General features: G+C 45.4%; 3 protein-coding genes across 12 annotated transcripts; 2 read left to right on the top strand and 1 right to left on the bottom strand.

Annotated features, from left to right (window-relative positions):
- Positions 1 to 672: 672 nt before the first annotated feature.
- On the top strand, positions 673 to 8,604 carry ncoa4 (nuclear receptor coactivator 4). 3 transcript variants are annotated; one of them, XM_076985687.1, is made up of 10 exons: positions 673 to 834; positions 2,762 to 2,888; positions 3,923 to 4,063; positions 4,273 to 4,361; positions 4,578 to 4,686; positions 5,605 to 5,688; positions 5,779 to 5,907; positions 6,126 to 7,193; positions 7,291 to 7,383; positions 7,471 to 8,604. In XM_076985687.1, the coding sequence occupies exons 1-10, from the start codon at positions 794 to 796 to the stop codon at positions 7,474 to 7,476; spliced, it is 1,887 nt and encodes a 628-aa protein (XP_076841802.1). In that variant the 5' UTR covers positions 673 to 793; the 3' UTR covers positions 7,477 to 8,604. The 3 variants fall into 3 exon arrangements, with proteins under 3 accessions (XP_076841802.1, XP_076841801.1, XP_076841803.1); XM_076985686.1 differs by having other exon boundaries at positions 676 to 834; positions 5,602 to 5,688; XM_076985688.1 differs by lacking the exon at positions 673 to 834 and adding an exon at positions 1,504 to 1,676 and having other exon boundaries at positions 5,602 to 5,688.
- On the bottom strand, positions 7,875 to 16,563 carry timm23b (translocase of inner mitochondrial membrane 23 homolog b (yeast)). 3 transcript variants are annotated; one of them, XR_013123088.1, is made up of 8 exons: positions 15,858 to 16,563; positions 15,703 to 15,761; positions 15,480 to 15,573; positions 15,263 to 15,347; positions 13,380 to 13,438; positions 13,101 to 13,211; positions 10,241 to 12,897; positions 7,875 to 10,154 (listed from the first exon to the last, which is right to left on the bottom strand). XR_013123088.1 is itself a non-coding variant. In XM_076985698.1 (7 exons), the coding sequence occupies exons 1-7, from the start codon at positions 15,973 to 15,975 to the stop codon at positions 10,042 to 10,044; spliced, it is 639 nt and encodes a 212-aa protein (XP_076841813.1). In that variant the 5' UTR covers positions 15,976 to 16,554; the 3' UTR covers positions 7,875 to 10,041. The 3 variants fall into 3 exon arrangements, 2 of the variants coding, with proteins under 2 accessions (XP_076841813.1, XP_076841814.1); XM_076985698.1 differs by lacking the exon at positions 10,241 to 12,897 and having other exon boundaries at positions 15,858 to 16,554; XM_076985699.1 differs by lacking the exon at positions 7,875 to 10,154 and having other exon boundaries at positions 12,686 to 12,911; positions 15,858 to 16,558.
- LOC143485952 (uncharacterized) lies at positions 15,856 to 21,866 on the top strand. 6 transcript variants are annotated; one of them, XM_076985694.1, is made up of 2 exons: positions 15,856 to 15,981; positions 18,172 to 21,866. In XM_076985694.1, the coding sequence occupies exon 2, from the start codon at positions 18,268 to 18,270 to the stop codon at positions 19,471 to 19,473; it is 1,206 nt and encodes a 401-aa protein (XP_076841809.1). In that variant the 5' UTR covers positions 15,856 to 15,981; positions 18,172 to 18,267; the 3' UTR covers positions 19,474 to 21,866. The 6 variants fall into 6 exon arrangements, with proteins under 6 accessions (XP_076841809.1, XP_076841804.1, XP_076841807.1 ...); XM_076985689.1 differs by lacking the exon at positions 15,856 to 15,981 and adding an exon at positions 16,680 to 16,829; XM_076985692.1 differs by lacking the exon at positions 15,856 to 15,981 and adding an exon at positions 16,850 to 17,113.
- The last annotated feature ends 508 nt before the right edge of the window (positions 21,867 to 22,374 follow it).

The following is a 22,374-nucleotide window of genomic DNA, read 5'->3' on the forward strand; positions in this document are numbered from 1 at the left end:
CAGGAAAATGAACCCAATGCAATGTTCCGTTGTGCAGTTTATGTTAGAGGACAGCCATGCACATCTGCTGTGATGGCTTGAGCATGCACATGTCTGGATATTAGAACATGACATTTACCTATGTTTACGTAGCTTTTCCTCCAACATACTTAAATATGGTGTTGTAAACAGATATATTTAGGCAATTTGGTGTTTTTTAATATAAATTATGTTTAAACATTAATCAAACTATGAAATATCCTACAGAATAGCTTTTGTTCTGGAATTATGCAACAACAGATACAGTGTAGTTTATATTCACCATATTGCTTTTTCTTAACTCAGTTATGAATGTAATTACTCAGCCTGTCAGGACTGAGTGCAGTTTCAAATGAACAAAACTTGCAGGGTTTCTTCCAACGCTGACAAGTATTTAACGCTAGGTGGCAGTCCAACATCAAAACTTGGAACACAAAGGAGCGGATGGGGTGACAAAATCGAGAGGCACGGCCAAAAAATAAACAACATCAACAATAACAATAATTTGAACGGTCCTTTCAGGTTGCACGATTTCTGTGCTTTACTTCTATATTTGTTTCATAATCTACACACGATACGCTTACACCCCCCCGTGGGCGAATCCTACGCGTTGCGTAATAAACGCGTTAAACGCGTTACGCTCGTGCGCTGCAGAGCACGTTTGACGTTTAGTGTAACGTAGCAGCGACCGGCGCGTGAAGGCGTTCCAGCTAGCTAGCGTCAATCTGTTTAGCCTTGTTTTAATACTAACAAAGCTTTTATTATATTTTCCCCGATGTCATCAAAATACAGACAGAGACAAAAGAACGAATGCGGGTATGTAACATTTTAAACGCCACGATGTTAATATGTTAAACACTACCGTGGTTTAAATGTGGTTAGCCTCGCCAGATCGCCGGGCCGGAGGCGTCGGTCTCCACAAGGACTTTTAAATGACGGATAATGTCTCGCTGTCGCGCTACCGATCTGTAAATATATATTAAGAAACATTCATCCGAGAACCAAATATATGTCTGTTACTATTAGTGAAACGTTTTGTAAAATGTTATTGATGTGATTTAGATGTTTAAACAGTAACACCGGGTCCTGTCCGATTGTGCAGTATTGTTAATAGTTTTGCGGTAGGCGTTTATTTCCTCCGTTCTTTGTTTATGCTGACGAGTTGTACAAATAAATTAGTTTGCCCTATGTTTAGTTAAAACAATTACTGATGCATAAAACTACGATTATGTCTTAGATTATGGTGACGATTTACAGCATAGGTCGTTATTATTTGGCCACTCCGTCCCCTTTACTCGTGAGTAAAAAAAAACACAAGTTGCACATCCATCTGAAGTGTGTGTGTGTGTGTGTATATATATATATATATATATATATATATATATATATATATACACACATATATGTGTGTGTGTGTATGTGTGTGTAAAATGGCGTACGTGCCGAACACAGTGGTGGAGGTGGTGGCTGCGCTGCATTGGTGGTGACGTGTTTGGGGCTGTGCGAGGCCACAGCAGGGGAAAGATAAAAGTCTTGAACTCACACGATTAAAACACACACACACACGAACACACACATTCGTCTTTATTTGGAACACACCGCCCTCAGCTCGAGTCTCGTCCCAACAGCCCGGTAAATCCCTGGAGTGACTAGATGAGGTATGAACCGGCTCACCCCGCTAGACACACCGACCTTCTGCCGTTTTCAGTCATCTTTGAGATCTTTCCCCGAAATGTGGGTGTGAGGTGGAAAATTTAGTGAAGCTTGAATCGCTTTGTTCTCCTTTACTGTTCAGATATGAACTGCTAAAAAAGCGAACCTGGTCTGTTCGTGTTAACTACCCGGTTTAGACCCTGATAATCAAACAGTTCTTATTCTGTAATGTCTAAAAACGTCATGTATTTAAAATTATACATTACGACTTACATGACTGCGAATAACACATGGGCTTTTGTCATTTAGTATGTTTTGAAATTTCAGTAGATAACGTTGATTTTATTTGTTAAAGTGCCATTCGCCCGCATTGTTGTTATTTATAAAAGCGTTATCTTCGCTTCCCTCACCGTGACTTGTACGAAATTCGTCTACTACATTCACGTTGTCGGTAAACCTAAAACATGGACATATACCAGCTAGTTTCTAAGTATACTAACACTTGCGACTGTGTGTTGATAACTTGTGGCTCTGAAGACTTTCTGACCGTTTGCGAGATGAGATCAAAGATCACTAACGCCGTCCTGGTTATTTGACCATCAACAGTTTGTATGTGAGGCTGTTGGAAGTGTGTACTGCTGTCAGATATTTGCATGTTTTTTATCAGGAAATGTGTCTGTATTTGAACATTGAATGTATTTTGTACAGGAATAATGTTCTGGCTGTTTCTCAAGAAACAGACTGAACACTGATGAATGCAGTTTCACATCAAATTTCTAAATTTAACAGCGGCTATTTTTAACAGCAGTTTCTTTCGTGTTGGTTGGATACCACTGCTAAGCCTGAAGTTTCAACAAACTATGCAAAGCACTCATGTTCTTCATCGTAACATTGCTACGGCAATTAATTTAATATATAATTAACCTATTACTGTTTTTCAACACATGATGTATATATGTGGAGATATATAATATATATACACACTTTTTAATACATTTGGGAAGCATTACCCAGTATGGAAACCCTGTTGAAATTCATAACTGCAAAAGAATGGATCTCCAGAGGACTGAATACTGTTGTTTGTCTGCAGGATGTCAGCCGTAGGGGAGCGAGAGAGCGCCACCTTGAGGCAGTGCGTCCAGGCGCGGGTGCAGCTGGATGAGGCCATTGCTGGGGTGGTGAAGGCTGAGGCCCAGCTGAGGGAGAACTCCAGAGAGGTGAGAGGCCCGCACGTTGTTTTACTGTACCGCTGCCTTCCTCCAGGGTCTTGAACTCCTGGAGTACACACGGGTTGAGTATTTAGGGTTCGTTTGACCTGGTGAACAATGCGAGTGCATCGGCGATGAGTTTTGTCCAGCGTCCATCTTTGCTCGTGGCCTTTTGTGCTTTGTGCTGAAAATTGTGTTGATCGGGGGGGGGGGGTTTCTTCCAGGTGCTTTGTCTAATCCTGGGGTGCGGACTGAGAGAAGGCGTCTTTATCACACATGCAGGACAACTAATACCCATCCTCATGACTCCATAACCACTCCAACCACTACCCTTAAATGTGCTGTTGTGATGTGGCAGAGACTGTTAAGACCTGCACATTAGAACGGATTTACAGACCTTTGTGGCTTTGGGATGGTTAGTAATTGCTGTGTGACAATAATGGTCACAAGCAAGGAGATTTAGCTGCAGGAGGTGGTTACATGACATCACTGCTAAACATGACCAGTAGAAGAGAATAATTGACACTACGCCATATAAATAGGATGGAGGTGAACATTACTCCTCATATCCATCTTCTCCGGGCTGGTGCACGTTTCTTCTCACTGCCGTCGCGAGACTGTGCTGTGGTTCATGTTGACTTGCCTAGGCTGGGTCTCGAGGCACACTTCTTCACAAGACCGTCTGGTGTGGAATCTAAATCCAGGTGATGGGAGCATTTTCTTTTCCAAACTCTCCACTAGACAGGGACTTGAACTGCTGAAAGTGGTACATTTGTGGATGAACCAGAGCCAGCCTGACTGGGTGGGTGCGAGTCGTATCTTTAACCTGTTCTCACCAGCGACTGCCGGAGAGTTTCCAGAAGCTACTCGGCTCCTGAGTGATGTGTAATCAGACGCACGGCTCTCGAGGCCGCTTGCCTAATGGCAACGTCTGTGTGAGACGAGCATAGACTGAGGAAGTGCTCAGTCTCCGTCGCTTTCTCTTCTCCCGCGTGCGTTTACTGTTCCTCTGAAGTTCCCTTCACCCTTCTGCCTGTGTGCAGGTGAAGGCCCAGCTGCACAGCTGCATCAGCAGACACCTGGAGACGTTGCGCTCTCGGGAGGTGTGGCTACTGGAGCAGGTAGACCTGGTGGAGCAGCTAAAGGGAGACTCGCTCCACCACCAACAGCAGCAGCTTCAGCGGGTGAGTCCGTCCCCGCGCCACAACTCGCGGCCCGCTCCGGTCGACCTCTCAGACCCCACGTAATGTGACCTTTTTGTTTCGTTAATGTCCTGCTTATTGGCCACGACGACGATTTTACGCCCTCGTGAGATTTTGCAGTTTACGTTTTGAGCTATGATAATGGAAAGTTTTATCTAGGTTTTAAAAGATTGTTTTCTGTTCGTGTTTAGCTGCGGGGCCAGTTTGACATCATCATTCACCAGCTGGAGCATTTCCACAGCAACGACCTGGCCAATCAGCTCACTAGCTGCTTGGAGAAGTAAGTCCTAGCATGTCTCGCATTATCACTATGGGTTTAGTTTAGTTGGTAGGTTTACCTCAACAGGCCAAATTACTGTTTACAGACCGGAGTCCACAATAAAGCTACTGTGGTGGTTTAAGCCTCTTGATACATTCTGTAGGAAAAACACAATGTTTGTCTGTATATTGAGAATGCATAAAGGGGCTTGAACATTATGGCTTTGGCTCCATACAGGTTTTCTGGTTTGTCTCTGACTCCTGAGGAAACGCCAGAGATGAGTTTTGAGGCGGACGCTCGTTCCTTGCGTCAGGCCATCACATCTTTCGGTACCATTTCAACCCAGGTTTGTGGGTACACACACACACACAGACATACAGGTTTGACTAACCAGGATTATGCAGTAAAGAACAGTGGTGCCTCAGACTTCCAAAAACGTAGTAGAACTAGGAACATTTTAAGGTCAGACTTTATATTTTTTATTTCTTATTCAGGAAAATAATTGTCTTTTTATATTATTTTATTCAGACTATACTGAACACCAAATCCAATTACACAAATACAGTATTAACCCACATATACCTAAAGCACAAATAACATCACAATGATCCGATATTGGGTCACAGTGCAGAATTTTTATACTATAGTAGGTTTTTTTTACCCCCGGTTCAAACCAGTTTGTTGGCTAACGTAAAGGAAGCTAATATTTATCAGGTAATGTCTGAGCAATAAAGCAAGCCAAGTAATATTACTCATGTTTCTTTAAACGAATGAAAGCTAATAGCTAATGTTATGTCTTTGGTTAGCCAAGCTAACCAAGTCAGTTGGTTAATTTAGGTTTGATTGCTCACTAGATTTAGCTAGCACTCTTTATTTAGCTGTATCACTGCAACAAGCCACAATTTTCCGTTACACAATGTCAAAATAGCTGCATTCTATTTTTTCATCCTTTTATTAAAATCTTTCTTTTTTACGAGCATTTTACTTGCACTGCAGAACAGTTTCCTGTCAACCTGAACATTTTCTTTTTTGGCTTAGTAGTAGATAAACATTTCATTGTTTACTGAAGCATACCGCTGTGCAGAACTTGCAGTGTTCTCAGATATAACCTGCATTCCTACAGCTGCTGTTGACTTCATGCTGGCCTTGTGCACGTTGTTTGATTTAAACCAACCTATGCCCTAACCAGATGGGAATGGAATGTCCCATGTTAGCCCGTTACACTCTATGGTCAAGGTCCTAATTACTCTTCCCTCTGTAGCAGGTGAAGATGCCAACCCTCAGCCTGACCACAGAGAGCATGAGCTCAGCTGACCGATCAGCCTGCCCTGTTGCTACCAAGAAACAGGTTTGTCCTTGCTGTCCCCTTCAGCGGGTAACTGTGACACTTGCTCTTTTAGAATATGTCAAACAGTGTTGGTGGTTTTTATTCGTTTAGAAGCTGGAATGGGAAATGCCTCTTGGTGAATGGCTTCTGGGCAGCTCTGTTGTAACCAGTGTATCATTTGAAGATCAGTTCAGCAATAATCCTGAGGATTGGCTGGTGGCTCCCAAAGAGAAATCCCAGGTGATTTGCAGTTTGATTATGAACAGAAACTGTTCAATTTTTTTTTATCTAAATCAAATCTGATACAGCTTCATCCATACTTTGCAAGTCCTGCCTAGTGTTATATTGTCGTGCTGTAAAATGCAATAACCGTAGTAGTCGTGGAGGCATGACTAAAGAATACTAACATATTCTAGGGAACAAGACCCACTTAATTGACCATTTTTTTTCTTGTCTAGGTGCACTACCCCCTTGTGCACTTTGACTTCCAGAAGGCCTGGGGTCAGCTCCAAGATCTTGAGGCCTGGCTTATGAAGTCACCTTCACGTGAGCGAACCAGCAGCACCGGCAGCTCCACCATCTCCATTGAGAAGATCGACGAGAGCGATTTTTTGGATGATGATGAGGGGTTGCAGCTGGAGGCTAACGAGAAGACCGGAGACTCCGAGATGCTGGACGACTGGCTCGTCACTCCCGAGCTGACCGTGACCGACCCCGGCGCGGACGCGGAGTGCTGGAAGAACGTCTTCAGACCCTTCCACGACGACTTCGTGCCGAGCGAGTGGCTCCTCAAGTCTGACTGCGGCTCGTGTTGTAGCTCCATCACCAAGGCTGTGGAGATTGAGAACCTGGGCAAGCTCAAGTGCCTGAAGATGACCCCGCCTCCGCCCGCTGCCGCCTCCCCCTCTCCCTTTGGCCCCTCCCCCGTTGAAGCCTGGCTCCAGCAGGCCATCCCCTTGGAGACCACCTGCAAAGCCAACGAGACCTGCTCCAGCTTTTCCAAATGCGTGTGTGAGGAGAACTGCGGCAAGGAGGCCCTGTGTGCCTGGCTGCTGAAGAAAGAGGGCCGTGACAAGAACGGGGTGCCCACCGACAAGAACGCCACGCCCACCGACAAGAACGCCACGCCCACTGACAAGAACGCCACGCCCACCGACAAGAACGTGGCCAGCAAGTCGGCCGTCCTCAAGCAACACGAGCAGCAGCAGAAGGTGCAGGCCATCCTGGACGCCTGGCTACACCCCAGCAAAAGTGCCTCTGCGCCAGCCCCGGACCCCTTCTCCTCCCCCACCTCCCTCTCCGCCTGGGTGTCCCCATCCGTGCCGCGGGACGAGAAGGAGGCCTATCGGGAGGAGAAAGCCTCCCCCTTCAAATCTCTGTTCGAAGGATTGGACAACCCCTTCGCACCCCTGCAGGTGGAGAGCTGGGTCTTGCCGGCAGAGAACAACAACAGCAGCGACACCTCCAGCACGCCGCTGGAGCCCGAGGAGGACAAGTGGCTGTTGCGCAAGAGAGCCGGCGCACAGGTGAGGGACGGGTGCGGCGCACCGCGGACAACCCGCACCGTCGGCAATACGCCGCTCCGTTTCAAAGGTCTCAAGCTTTATTTCCCTCTGTTAACAGGACAGACTCGGTCTTCCCAAAGTATGTGATTTATTTTCCTGCCTCAGACTTGATGGGGACAAAGAGAGATGGCTGCACCAGGTACCTCTACAGGTGAGACTTGCCCCACGTTTCTGAAACGCCAGTTTAGGCGGGACGTCCTGCTATTGTGGCAGTAATCGAAGACGTTTTCTTTTTCAGATCTGAAAACTGCACGTTTCACTGACCTCATAGTGGACCCACTGAATCGCTGACCACCGCACACGTAATCAACTGCCTTACTTTTCATGTTCTGTGGGGTCATGTAGTGTGTAATCTTTCACTGTTTTAAGTAGGTATTTGCTTAAAATCCCGTTGAAGTAGGCTTAACTCTTTGGTGTAGAATTTGATACATGCTTTTGAATTCTCATATAATTTCCCAAATTGCAGTTCTAACCAGTACCAATTGCTTAAATGATCCAAGTTTTATTGAATTTGAAAAGAACTGAGAAAGTTAACCCCCCCCATCTAACTTTCTCCTACTTAAAAAATTCTCCTACTTAAAGTTAATGAAGATTATTTTTGTTTGATTTCTTTAGTTTAAAGGCCAATGTTTTGATGTGAAGTCTGATCCTGCCATGGTTGAGCAGGCATGGTTTCCCTCATGTGTGAATGAACATGTGCTTGTCATGATTCTATCCCAAAAATTACACGGTGCTTCATTTATTCCATCGCGTATGGGATAAATAAACAAGTCACACAATATCCAGCTCACATGATCGTAGCTTTACTGCTGTGTGGAGTCTACAAGCTCTCCCGCCTTCTGCTCGACCAGCAGTGGACGTGTAGACCGAGTGCGTCCAGTACTGCTCCACTGTGGCAAACGCAGAAAACCATCGCAGTGTTTCTATAGAAACTTTCTCTGAACAATAACCACTCTCTCTCTCTTTCTGCTCTTTGTTGCACAAGATGGCATGGGCTTAAGTTTAAAGATGTTGAACCTCACTAAAGATGAACCAAAAGACCTTCCAAGTATTTTACATTCAGCTGCATTTTAAACTCTGTTGTAAGAACATGTGCTTTCGGGCATATATGAAGCCCTCACCTAAGGACCAACGGTTCAGTGCAATAAATAGACAAGATATGTGCATTTAACACCCCTCTGCTAACATTTTACAAAGCTTTCCTCTTAAGCCCATACTCTTGTCTGGAAGTGCGATACTAATATACACAGTTGTGTATGGGGTGTATCGTAGACATAAGCTATTTCGAGACTTGTTGCTCACATGCATTCAGTCCTCTTGTGATTCTTGTACCATATTTAACTCTTAATAAATGCATCGTCAAAAATTCTAAGTGTCGTAATGCCGAACTTATTCCAAGCACTTCCTGTTTGTTTGAGGCAGCACAAGTTTCACTACTGCTGCAGGCAAAAGCAGCTCTGTGCCTGTTGAAATGACTTATAGGGCGTACTCACACTAGGGTCTGTGATCCGGGCCCGGTTCCCTGCCGAAGCACGGTTCGTTTGACTAGTGTGATCGCCCCGAACCGTGCCTGGCCCAGTTAACCGTGCCTGGGCCCACTTGAAGAGGTGGGCCAGGGCACGATTCGCGTGGACTCGGGCACGGTTCGCTTCTAGTGTGAGCGCTATCCGTGCCCGGGCCCGCTTGGTGCCTCGTCTGATTGGTTCATTTTGCCGGAACTCAAACATGACGTCAGTGATGCGACGCTCACGTTAAACAGTCATAGCGGCAAAGCGATTAGCAGACAATCGTTGTGTTAAATTATCGATAAATCTGTGCTTGCACCGTGTTTCTGCACTCCCAAAACGACTCCAAAAATACAATAAATAGAGAAACGTGAACTCCATAGTGTTGTGCGAGCACGCTTTTTTCCAAATAAAGTGGCGTTGTGATGACGTAAGCGTGCTCAGGCGGGGCTCGATAAAGGCAGTGTGAGTGCAGGCCAGAGGAGGAGGGGGGGTAACCGGGCCCCAGCACGGAATGAGCAAACCGTGCCTAGTGTGAATACGCCCTTAGAAGTTGTGCTGTTCTTAAGCGTGTTTCCTTCCTGACGCGTTTCACCACGGCACTATGCAAGATCTGATGTTGCATTCAAAACAAAAAAGCTACACTGATGCATTGTGGGCTGTTTTTGGACATACACTGCCATAGCAGCCTGAATACACGGTGACCAGTGTAAACTGCATGATGGTGTGTTAAGGTATTTACACAAAAAACGTGGTAAAGCATATAGGAAATGCAGCTTGTATATCCTTCACTGGCATGCTTTGCCTATATGTTAATCACACGGGCATTCATGTAACATTTTTAACAAGCAGGTAATTCAGAAGGCATTAAAATTAAGACAGTCACATGTCAAATTGTGAGTCCGACACCACTCTGAGCTGCAGTTTGAGCAGTAAGCAAAAAGAAATATAAAACTGAACATAGAACAACTGTCAGTGGAGCTGCAGGTAGCTGGGGGCCAGGGAGCTGACGGCGTGTAAAAACACGTCCCTGACCCCAGGAATGGCAGGTATGGAATATGCATTCTAAGAAGAGTGTGGCCTCAATCTAGTTTCAACTGCAGAACTCTATATTGCATCAAGAAGCATCAGTTTCATTCAAGCCCATCAATAATTGCTAGAACTACTAGTGTTTGCGAAGACGGCTTTTTATAACTAAATAAGTGCAGTTGTGTTGAGAAATTTACATTCATGTAAAAAGTTAAACAAAACGACAAATTGGTTCTGTGCGGCAGTGCCGAGATGGCCGCTCGGGTTCCTCCGGGTCAGTAGCGGGTAGAAGACGTACTCTTCAGGTGGTCCCAGTTGTTATACAAGGCGTAAAGTCCTGAGAGGGCAAGACCAAGTGCACCTCCTCGGACTGCTCCACGGACGCCCCCTGTAGCAAACACACAACACGGTCATGGAGGAATGACGAATGGAGGAACAACACGTCTACAGGCGCAGGCCCACGAGGGCAGTTACTTCAAGATGTGCAACGGAAGGCTCCATCGCTGAAACCAGAGTTCTGGAGCCCAAACTGAAGGGTATTTGTGCCAGTCGAGCAACTCTCCAGTCATGGGAAGCAGTTGTGACATGTTGGCTCGTATAATGGATATTCTTATATCTCTTACATTAGAATGGTATAGTAGTCTATAAAACAGGACCCAGTAGAGGAAATGCAGCTCCGTTTCATGAGGGCTCTGCACACAGGTCAGCTAAAAAATGCAAATGGCTTGGGAACATAAACATGCTTTCTGAACTCTGGGGGAAAAAAGTCTGATAGACTTATCCTGTAGCAGTGCATGTGCCCCACACCCACTCCCGGGGGAGCGTTGATAAGTGCACGATGACCTCAGCACTACGCAGTACCTCACATCCAAGCTCCCTGCTCACTCAACTCGGTTTGAGAAGAGCACACTGAACCCTGCCATTTTTCACACTACTACAGAACCAAGCCTGCAAACAGTGGCCATTCAAACACGCACAAGGGTTTGTTATTCAGAAGAGGTTTTGAGGTATTCCATATCCACTCCGAGGTTAAGCACTCGGTTTGTGGTTAGGAGCTCAATGCCACGGGCTTTTGCACCTACACTAGAAGGTTACCAAGCGATCTGGCATGCTCAGAGCTGTTTGGACTCTCACTTCCTGATTCTTATCGCTGTGCACTTAACGCAAATGTCTGGACCTGCCATGCTACACCTATTTCCCCTACATACAGAAAACATAAAAGTCCAGTTGTGACAAATGTTTTGTTAGGATCTTTATATACTATAACTATCTTATCTGCTTGTCCACATGTTTAGTTACTATTTACCCTGCTTCTGTTTACTAAAAATCATAAAATAAAATAGACTTTGAGCTGTAATGCGAACTAGCCTGTAAAATAAAAAACAACCATCAGGCTGAAGAGAGCAACTTTGGCATATATCAAAGATAAGATCAAATAGCACTTCCTGTGTGCGAGGAAAACACAAAGCTCAGCGCCTGTGCTGGCAGGAGAAGACAGCACAGGGTGACCGTTAACTCCTGGCCGCCGGCCCGACTCCAATCAGCTGGCTGCCAAACCGCCTGCTGCTTGTGTGAGGGGCTTATCTGCATGCAAACACCAGCCTGGCCGTCTCAGCTGACAGGAAAACTTGCCCTAGCTTTATTCCCCTGTAGCTCCCTCCTGAGGGCCCTGCCGCAGTGCATGCTGGGACATTCCGGGGGCGGGTCCCTCATCCTGTGTTTTTCCCCCTCGGCCCATAATGAGGAACGCACTAGCAGAACCAGTAGAGGTGGTTATTGTCTTGAACTTCATGAACTTCGGGAGGAATTATCACGTCTTTTAAATCAGTCGACTACAAACGTCAAGCAAACTGGGTATTTTCCCGATGCGTTTCCTCATACAAAACCTGTGACATTTGTGGCCTGTGTTTTGGGCTTCCCCCCCCCACACCGTTTGGAATCATATTCACGGATCTTACATGAAACCCCAGATGTGTCATACACCACTCGCTGCTCAGCACCATGGAGGCCAGCACCATGGAGGTCAGGACGTATTCACGTATTCTCCCTGGCAGACTCGTGGCTGTGACTGGTGCCCCATGACATGGACACAGCTCACACTCGAGGGCTGTCATGGTGTTTGGACCTGATAAAGACGAGTGCTTGGGGAGGGGACCGTGCCCCACCCGACCTCCCTCTCCCCCTCTCCCCCTCACACACACACACACACACACACTCTCCCTCTTTCGCTTTTGAATGTAAACACAGTCTTGTTTAATTGGTGAAATCAACACCTTCCGATTTTAAAGTACAACATATTCTTTTCAATTGATTCTTCTTCACGTTATTAAAAACAGCCTCTATAGTGACACCTAGTGGCTCGGATGTTTCAGAGATTTTGTAATAAATTTCTTTTAAATGTCCTCTGTTGCACGCACTCTTATCAAGAATAAACTGATTCGACAACAAAATAGCTAATTTGAGCCACATTTAGTAGAAATAATAAATAATTACTTAATCTAGCTCGTATATCTGTTTATAATACTATTATAACTGTAAAATAAAATAAAACACAAGGGGAAAACCACTATCACTAACACTGTATTTCTCTGTATTTTAAAAACAAATATTCCATCCGATGCTCATATTAATTTTGGCCCAATGTTTGCAAGTCAGTCCACCATAAGCAGGTTTCTGGCCAACATCATAGCTTCCTAACTGCTGAACAAGTGATCTGAAGGAGTGATCACGCCAGTGTGATTGTTTCTGTACACTGAACAGCCTTAAGTTGCGTGTAGGTTAGAGGTTGTCTGTAATGGGTCACGAGCAGAATGCCAACTAGGAAAATGAGATATCAGTGATCTTTAGCAGCCTCAAAGGCACAGGTTGTAAGACACTTTATGCAACTGTTGTACCTTTTAGCTCCTTTTGCACCCGTGTCTTATGACCTTGAGCTGAATCAGCACAGCCTGGTGTGGCAGATCTAACAGTTTGTGTTAATAGAAAAACTCTTTTTTTTAATGGGATACTTCTTTTATTTCTGGAATAAACCGTTTGCTTCAGTTTGCTTGACCCAAACCCTGAAATGAGTCCTGTTTCCTGTTCAGAGTCACTTCGTACTGGTGCGACAGCATGAGCTGGACTTCTACGACCTGCAAATCAAGAACTACCAAACGCTTATTGGTTACCCATCGTCAACAATGACTCAGCATTTCAGCAGCAAGCTGCCGCACACACTGGTCCATAGACGTCAGGTTCCTCCTCTGATCTTCTTTGGGTCGTAGTTTTTCCCCCAGTGCTGCAGATTTCCTGACATTTCTAAACGGGCTGGAGAAATGTTTTTTTAACCCCTTACCTGGGGATTTGTAGAGGACACCAGTCATTGTGCCAGCCGCCACAGTGTTGAGGTCATCTTCTGCTCCTCTGGCCTTCTCTATGACTATTCCAAACACACTGTACAACAGAGCTAGGCGCACACGCGCGCACACACACACACACACACACACACACACACACACTAAATAATGTAATGGCTGTGTAATCAGGTAACAGACCTATTAGTGTTTCAGGGCACAGAGCTGTGTAACCTGCACCCAGTTTCACTGTTGCACAGCGAGTGAGCGAGTGAGCTTACCAAGTGAGCCCAGAGTGTTCGCCCACGTCGCACCCTGGCGGGTCACCAGGTTTAGCATTCTACAGGGGAGAGGAAAGCAAACATCGGTGCACTGGAATACGTAATGTCTCTGACAGGCAGATTAAGAACGAAGAAACACTAAACAAAACTGACTCCTGATATGAACGTCACAAATTATCTACATCTGGCTACCTCTGTGAAAACAAGGGCCCGTTTTTCCCCCCATTATACTTTAAGTTTATAATAACAGGATACACATGCATCATAAACAACATATTATACTAAACTGAGGGGATGCAAATTGTATTACAAAGTCCCTAGCACCATGAACATATGGGAGTCTATGCAGGCTGCTCTTCCCTGTTCTTGTTATGTAAAGTTCTTTATTTTGCCAATCAGTCAGACTTTGCCCTTGCAGGTGCATAACAGCACATATTTGGATTTACACACGTGCTCCAGTGCTGTGGTCCAGGTCTCTCTCTCTCTCTCACACACACACACACACACACACACACACACACACACACACACACACACACACACACACACACACACACACACACACACACAGCTGTGTTTGCGCCGCTAATCAATCGGAATTGGCACATTCCGGTTTGTATCATTCCATCAGAGCAGTCCAAAGGTTCACAAGCCGGAACTTCATAATCTCACAATTCACTTCAGTACAAAACACAGACACCTTCTAGCAATGCCTAGTAAGAGTTCACATCCAATCTTTTGTGCATTAACTAGCTATCCTACAGTTCTCCATCAGTGGCCAGGTTGTGACTTCCAGGACCACTGCTGGAGGAGAAATGTTTGGGTGGTGGTCCACTCTCAACTCAGTAGGTGTACATAATAAATAGCTAGTAATTGTATATGGAATGTTTATAAATGAGATATTTATTTATTTGTTTGATTATTTGGTTTGTAACTCTAGTGAAATGCTTAGCTGGTTGACATCCCTAATTCCGAGAGTACACAGCTCTGGGTGATGTTTGACGCAGATCGAGAGCTTCCAGGAACAATTCACTTCAAGGTGAAAGGAACCTGAGCTTGACCTGAAAACTGGGTACACATACACAGCTGCACATACTGCCCCAGCACATACTGCCCCAGCAAAGCATGCTTTCAGAAATCTGCACTCACAACTGTCCAGTTGATTAAATAATGGGTTTAGAAGAGCCTACTCCCCTTTTGACATTTATCTATTCTAATATTTCAGTTTTCTACCTTTCAAAATGTGCTACAATCTTTTTTTTATTAATTTGATTCCCATTTCTTAAGATAATTATTACTGATTATGAAGTTTGAGCTGGGAGTTAAGCCATTATCTCAGATATAAAGTTTTATTACGTATGAGTTTTATGATGTCTGTCAGCCTGTTTTAGTTTAAGTCACTGGACACACAGAGAAGACAGTGTCTTCAAATGCATCAAAGCATGGTAAACACTGCCCTCTAGTGGCTGAAATTACAAAGAAAACTGAATGCACTAGAAGGCAAAGGTCTTCTATGGCCAAAACTGTAAAATTATGACATTTGTACTCTCCATCCCTGTGTCCTTGACCACATTAATCATTCATGTCAATAAAAGGCTAAGTGAAATCCCTGTTCATAATCCAGGCTGAGTAAATTGATCAGGAGCAGACAAAGAAAAATGGAATGACAAAGACATCACCAATAAACCACTGAGCAAAGATCTCTAAAAGTAAAGCTTAATCTAAATTACTGTTTGATTAGAAACTTTGGCTTAAAGAAAGCCATGTGAAATTTATCATTTACGTTTATCAGAATATTGTTCATTTTTATATTTAACATTTTCAGCATTTGGCAAGCACCGCTAGCGACCCGCATACATTTATTAGTATGGAATTGTACTCACTGAACGTTTCGAGGTTTAGACCAGGCCATATTGTTGGTTTCAGACAGTCCCATTCTAAGCCCATTGAAGGCCCCAAAAAGTGCACCTGAGGGGCAAACAACTCACATTTTAAACTTAAAAACACCACAAAATCATCAGGACAGCATAAATCACCAGGACAGCATAAATATTGGGGTATTAATGCAGGTCCATTTGCATGCGTGTGACGGGAACCTACCAGTCATGCAACATGCTCCAATCGTGAAGAACGCCAGCTCAAAGCGACCTCTGGTCTTGTTGGCACCGGTGGGCAAAATGAATTCATCCGCATCCTATAGACGAGAGTAATATTATTAACTTGACACAGCTCCCCGGAAAGATGGCATATAATTAAGGAATTACATTACAGTACAATTTGTGGAGTACTGACCTCCTTAAAGCTGTGGGGTCATTAATCTTACCTGGGTAAGATATCTGGGGTCGACATTTAAATATGGTGAGAGGGGGCTCATTCCTGTCACTGTGAAAGGTTCATAAATGAAGTCATGAATACCACTGCTGAACAGTCAGACGCAAGGAACTAGTAGGAAGTGTTACTTCTGTTTTATGCACTTACACGGCACACCAGCGAGCTCTGAATTTGAATAACCCGGACCTGCTGATCTGAATAAACCACTGAGCCCCCCTCCGAGCCTGGACCCGGTGCTAGATGACCCAGAAGGTTCGTTCTCCATCTCCGGGTATGTCTCTTCTTTGGTAGGGGGTATCTCTCAGATAGACGAATACTAGCAAAGCAACAGGTGCTAAGGCAACCTATTTATTCCACTTGATGCTGTCAGACTTTTGCAGCCACCACGTTGGATAGTTAAACAAATGAACTTCACGTTGACCACCTGGTCACCTGGGCGTTACCAAGGCAACAGGCCAGCTGTCTAACCAATAACACAACATTCAAAGTGAAATAGTACATTGAAAACATTGAATAAGTAGTACATAGTACCGCACCACAGATAAGGAATCATTATTCGTGGTTCTCTCCAGACCAAACGGCGCTCACAAATTACAAACTACGAGTTTTAAACGTTTGTTCGAGTCTTTGTCACGTTGACTGGCAGCGGCAAGATTGTTATTCCTCCCATTTTGCCGTAAAGTGAACCGCCGTCCAAATATAACGATGGAAATACGAAATATTACACCGTGCAACCTCAAAAAGCACACCGTAAATAACGACCTTAACTAATAATTTAACAACCATCAGGACATATTCCGTGATAGTTACCGCAGCTAGGTAATTGTTTTGAGACGAGCCTCGTTTTACGTTCACGACGGTTTTGCGACAGCGAGGCCCCTTTTTCCGGCCAGATCTCCTAAGCAAGGCGCCTGAGCGGAGCTGCGCTGCGCGGGGCGTGGGCGGGTCGATCCGTATTGTGCTCGATCAGCGGCGACGCGCAAAGACGCCTCAAACTTGACAGTCGTGACGACATCGGTTATGATCTGGCAGAGGTGCGGCAGAAGCGAACAGTCAGATTACTGCGCGGACAAAAAACAAAAAAACAAAAAAAACAGCAATTTGCAGGGCAGTCGCTCGGTAATTACTTCCAATTCGAGTATCTTATCTCTCTAACCCACCCAGGGAGGGACGGTGTTCATCGGCGGGTTTGCAGAATCAAATAATCAGCGTTGCACTGTGAGCGGAGAGCGTGACGCCATAGGCGCGTTCACGTGTGACACAGTCGCCTGGTCTCCGGTTTATATAGTGAAATATCTGCATTGGTGGTTCGGTGTCGAGGCGGGTCACGGCACCACACCGGCCCATATGTCAGTGGCGCGCTGGGCTCGTCCCTCTTTTAAGGCGCTATTGTCTGTGGCTTGGTAAGTCCCGATAAACGGGATCGTGTCTTATGTGGTGCTTAAAACTCGCATCTGTGCATCCCGGTGTGATGTTTAGTCCCGGGAGGTGAAGCGGGTTTTGGTGGGTCTCGTTTGCTGGGGGGGTTCGGTCATGTGTGATGGTTGAACCCAGGCCGGAGCGACCGGAGCTGGGCCGTCAGAATCGCGTCTCCCGCGCTGCGACAAGGTCAGGATGGACTATAATCGGAGGCCGTGTGAGCGCTTAGTGCTTTACACTCAAACTGTGCACAAGTCCCGAACCGACGTGAGAAGACGCGGCGGTTCCGACTGTTTCTCTGGGCCGTCGGCGGGTGTCCAGAACAGCCGAACGGCCCCATTTAATCTCCTCCCAGAATGCACCGCGGCGACGTCTTCCCCTCTGTTGTATTTCCTGTATGTTATTACAAACGCTTTTGTTTGCCTTTTTCTGCTTCAGCCGTCGCGGGTTTTTGACAAGTTGGCTTAACAGTTGGGATGATGAAACGACGGTGAGCTTAGAAATGAACAAGCACACGTCAATTTACGCGTATTGACCGTTGAAGGCCGCCGTAGATGTGTTATGTGGAGGAATCCACACCGCGGGGACGTTCGCGCTCGCGCCGTGGACTCACTTTCGTTTTGCACGTCAGGAGGATTTGACATTTACTCAGTGTGGCACTTTTTATTCCCGGTTTAACGAGGACGCAGTTGAATGTTTCGCCTAATTCTGTAAAAGCAGAGGGCTGTTCTGTAGAGCTAACTTTCTGCATTTGATCTTAAAACACAAACTATTTTAATAATTGTTAATGTGTTCAGTAGGCTTGACTGCAGTTTACCATTTAATGTACCCGTATTGTGTAGATTATATTTTTGCAGTATCATCATATGGCATTTTTGGAAGTCTTCCTTCAGGGAATTTCATAGGGGTTTAGTTGGGTATTGGTTACTGTCTGAGCCAGCTGTACAGATTGAAGGTGGACATTCTTTGAAATTGTACTCTTCTTTTTCATATTGTTCTGTCGGTATTAATATACACATTTATTTATGGCTTTGTTTCACAGGAATTACTAAGGCGTGACCTGAGGTTTTGATAAGGAGTAAACTGCACTATACGTACCTCATCAAGATTTCTACAGGGGGTCCATCGATCAGTCATAATGGAGGACACAGAGACTGAGCTCACTTCCTCTGAGCCCGACGCCCTGGGTGCGGACTTCATCACCGTGGAACTGGACACCCAGCCCATTGAGTACGTGGTTAAATGGGCTGAGGTGGGATCCAAATTCACCATTTCCTGCGTTAAAAAGGAGTCGGATGAGAACAATTGCTTCGTGTCGGACCAGCTGGTGAAAACGGAGACGGACGACAGGTTCTTTGCGTCGTACGACTACCCGGACTGCGTGGACGCGGAGACGAGCCTGGTCGCCACGCAGGAGGAGGAGGTGAAGAGCGAGTCGGATGCGGAGGAGTCCGTGGAGCTGGGGAGCAGCCAGCTGTGTGGGGAGGAGGAGGAGGACGAAGAGGAGGCCTCGGAAGGAGAGTGGGAGAAACTGGGCTCGCACTCCGGAGGCCGGCCCTACGACTGCCACCTGTGCAGCAAGAGCTACAGCCATTCGTCCAGCCTGGCCCGGCACCTGCACATGCACTCGGCGGGCGAGCGCGCGGCCCCCTCCCCCACCCCGCCCAAAAAGGGCGGCAAGCCGGGCGACGGCAAGAAGTTCCTCCAGTGCAACCTGTGTGGGGTGCGCTGCAACGGCAGGAGGCTGCTGGCCATCCACAAGAAATGCCACAAAACCAAGAGACTGCACACGTGCAGCACGTGCGGTAAGACGTTCAACCACAGCTCCAGCCTGTCCCGACACAGGCTGATCCACAAAGCAGGCCTGGACAAAAAGCTGAAGGCCCAGTATCCCACGGCGCCGGCCCCCGTCGCCCCCGCGGCCGGCCCACGCAGCCGCCCGGCCGGCCGCGGAACGAAGAAGAAGAAGAAGAAGTCTCCGCAGGCGGGCGAGAGCAAGCCGGCGGCGGGCGAGAAGCAATACCAGTGCACGCAGTGCGACATGGTGTTCAGCACGTCCACCGGTCTGTCCAAGCACCAGGTGTCCCACGTGCGGCAGCTGCTCAACTCGTACGCGCAGGGCAAGGACGCGCTGGACAAGTCGTCGGACCTGAAGATCCGTCTGAAGCTCTGCTCGCGGGACAAGCCCAACTGCTACACGCTCTGCAAGAAGAGCAAACGAGGGAAAGGGGGGAAGAAGCGGGCGGGCGCGGCCGGCGACGACCGGCGTTTCGGAGGGGGGGGGCGGCGGCGGCCACGAGCCGTCGCACGGCGGCGAGAGGCGCTACACGTGCAACGTGTGTAAGAAGTCCTTCGTGCGCCTGTCCAACCTGAAGCAGCACCAGCAGACGCACGCCTCGGGCAAGCTCTACCAGTGCCAGCACTGCGGCAAGACGTTTGTTCACTCGTCCAGCTTCTCCCGCCACAAGAAGGTGCACGCCGGCCCGAAGGCCGAACCCAGGCAGCGCAAGCGGGGTCGGGTGATCGACGAGACCGCCCCACTGGAGTCCGAGTCCGAGTGAGAAACTCCCGTGTTTCTGGACTGTCCTTAGACAGCTGGTATCCTCATCCCCCCCCTTTCTGTTCTACCCACCTTTCCTTATTTTGGTGAATAAAGGATTGGCATTGCTCTCATTGTGAAGTGGGTGTGATGTCACTGGCTGTGTGTTGTCAGCAATAGGCTTCAATATTACTGTTATTATTATTATTTTTGTTTTCCCTCATTCGATGTTTGTTGGTTTTCTTTGGCAGGGGTGTTGTTGGAGGCCATTTTGACAGTGTAAAGTAAAAGATTTGTATATTTTTGTTGACATTCCCTTTTCTTTTCTTTTTTTAGTAACACTTTGGGATAATTCATGGCAGGGTAATAATAATTTTGCCAGTTTATTACTGTTATTTATGTTTGTCTTTGATTTATAGTCGTTCATGACAAAAGAATTAGTGGTGCAGGTGTTAAAAATGTTGGGTCCTTGCACTAAAAATACCTTGCACTTGGGTGGAAAAAAATGAAGTACTTATTAAAAAAAATAGACTGGGATGAAAAGTCCAGAATTAAAGTAGCAAAGAATAGTTTCAACCCAGGCTTGAAGAGAGGGCAGCTAGCCACTTGTGTGATTAGCAGTGCCTGCCCCTAGATATACTGAGCTTTGTGTGACTTTGATGCCTTGTGTTCCACAAAAGAATATTCAGAACGTTTTTGTTTCTTGTTTTGACCTGAGGTACCCTTTCTCATTTCAACTTGAACCAACAAATACAATTGATTTCTTTATTTCTAACTTAAGTTTTGGCCACTGGTTTTATATCAAAACAAATACACAAACAAACATAAAAAAAATGAGTAGACATATTCAACAACATACTGAGAGACTCGTATTTGTTGGTTCAAGTTTAAGTGTTGTTTGAAGTTTTTTGCGTGTTCTGACCTGCCAAGTACCAAGAGTTTTCTTTGGAGAAACGGTTCCAATATCTCCATATTTGACAGATCGGACTGTGAGTCAGTTGGTGTGCTCTGCACAGACCTTTAGTCCTGTTCTTCCTTCGTCTGATAATTAAAGAGCAAAAGATTCGAAAGGATACTTGTCAGTTTGTCAAAATATGAAATCCAATATAGGTTACACAGCATTGCGAAGTGCGGATCAGACATCAACATGTTTGACATCGACTGCGTTTAAAACCCGTGACGTCATAACAATTAGTTCGTATGTGTGTGCATGACGAATATAATGAAATAATATACTCATGAAAATATATACATTTTAAACTACTGTATATGTGTAAAAATGGAAAATCAAATGTTGCAGTAAGGAAAAAAGGTATCGCTTGTATGAATGTTTTGACATAATTTATGGATTAGCCGAGGGATTTCATATTTCAACAAGCATTGCACTATAATACTTATAGGAAAAATAAAATAGCACTACGTACATATGAATCTGGAATTTAATATCAAAGGTGATAACGCAGTGGGCTTGGAACATTGTGCCACTGCTTTCCTTACCAGCCCAGTACTGTTTTCACACCAGTTCTAAATCTTTGAGGCACAACGATATTTCCCGTGCGATTTTTGTAAAGGTCCAATAAGCCCTCCCTGGTTTTGAGTGTCACCAAAGCTTCCACACAGGCACCGGTACACAGGCACTCAATCGGGCCCACCCAGCGACACCTGGTGTTCTCCACGTCCCGGTCCAATGTTGATAACTCCCCGACCCGCTTAGCTGCCTCCTGTTCTAATGGAGCATCAATATAGTTCCTCTGTGCGCTGAGCAGTCTGAACTAAACACGGAGTAGGTTCACTATTTACAACCCAGAACGATGTTTGCTCGGAAAAAAGAGAAAAACAAATGTTTGGTACTAATATATTTTGTTCATTCGTTTGTTTTGAAATTGTTCTCATTGAAATTCTCTCTTTTTGCCCTTTACGTTCTAATTCCTTTCAGTCTAATGATTCACACGTATGAGTTATTTTGGGGGGGTTGTTCTTTGGCCCCGTAGTTCTAATTCCTTTCGTTGTCCGCTGTATCTTCTCTGTTGTGGGTCCATCTCGGTACCTTCTGTTCCCGCTGTAGTTTGTTCCTTTCATACAGCGGTCCTACATCTAATATACAGTTGTATGTTTTTGTATTGTGTTTGCCATTAGATTACAATTTATGAATTTACTGTCTTGCATTTTTGTAATAAATATATGGTTCAAAGAGCGTCTCCATATGAATTTTCATAGTTATTCTATTTTTTCAGTGAATAACTGAATATGACCTAAAAATGTCCCGCGTAGTTTGATAGGAACATGTCAGATGTCAGATCAACGGCACTGCAATGCTTCATTGGTCATTCACCAATCATTGTATAATTTATAAGCGTGCTTAACTTGAACTGAAAGTGAATGAATACTGCAGATTATTAATTGTAGTAAATCCACAATATGGCTCCTTAATTTAAAATACGGTAAATTGTGAGTTGATGTCAATTCAATATCTAGTCATTTCCTGATGTTCCAACATTTGTAAGCAATTTATAGAACAGCAATAAAAAGCGTTATTAAATATATTTTTATTATATAATATTATTTTAAAATGTAATATTACATTTACAATTTAAACACAGTTGTTTTAATATTCGAGGACCTGTGATGGAACTCCACCTGATTCTTGAAGTAACAAACATGTGTAAATCATATTTTATGACTACTAGAAAATCATTCGAGATATAT

This window comes from Brachyhypopomus gauderio, unplaced genomic scaffold, assembly GCF_052324685.1.
Source record: "Brachyhypopomus gauderio isolate BG-103 unplaced genomic scaffold, BGAUD_0.2 sc43, whole genome shotgun sequence".
Lineage (NCBI taxonomy): Eukaryota > Metazoa > Chordata > Actinopteri > Gymnotiformes > Hypopomidae > Brachyhypopomus > Brachyhypopomus gauderio.

Bases quoted from the DNA above. Each gene is read 5' to 3' on its own strand.
- ncoa4 (XM_076985686.1), top strand. From the start codon at position 794: ATGTCATCAAAATACAGACAGAGACAAAAGAACGAATGCGG. The intron at 2,889-3,922 runs GTGAGAGGCCCG...GCCTGTGTGCAG, and splicing joins TGAGGGAGAACTCCAGAGAG to GTGAAGGCCCAGCTGCACAG. The intron at 5,689-5,778 runs GTTTGTCCTTGC...TTATTCGTTTAG, and splicing joins CTGTTGCTACCAAGAAACAG to AAGCTGGAATGGGAAATGCC.
- timm23b (XM_076985698.1), bottom strand. From the start codon at position 15,975: ATGGAGAACGAACCTTCTGGGTCATCTAGCACCGGGTCCAGGCTCGGA. The intron at 15,574-15,702 runs GTAAGATTAATG...TCTCGTCTATAG, and splicing joins ACCCCAGATATCTTACCCAG to GATGCGGATGAATTCATTTT. The intron at 10,155-13,100 runs GTAAGGGGTTAA...TGTTTGCTACAG, and splicing joins TGTCCTCTACAAATCCCCAG to GGGGCGTCCGTGGAGCAGTC.
- LOC143485952 (XM_076985694.1), top strand. From the start codon at position 18,268: ATGGAGGACACAGAGACTGAGCTCACTTCCTCTGAGCCCGACGCCCTG.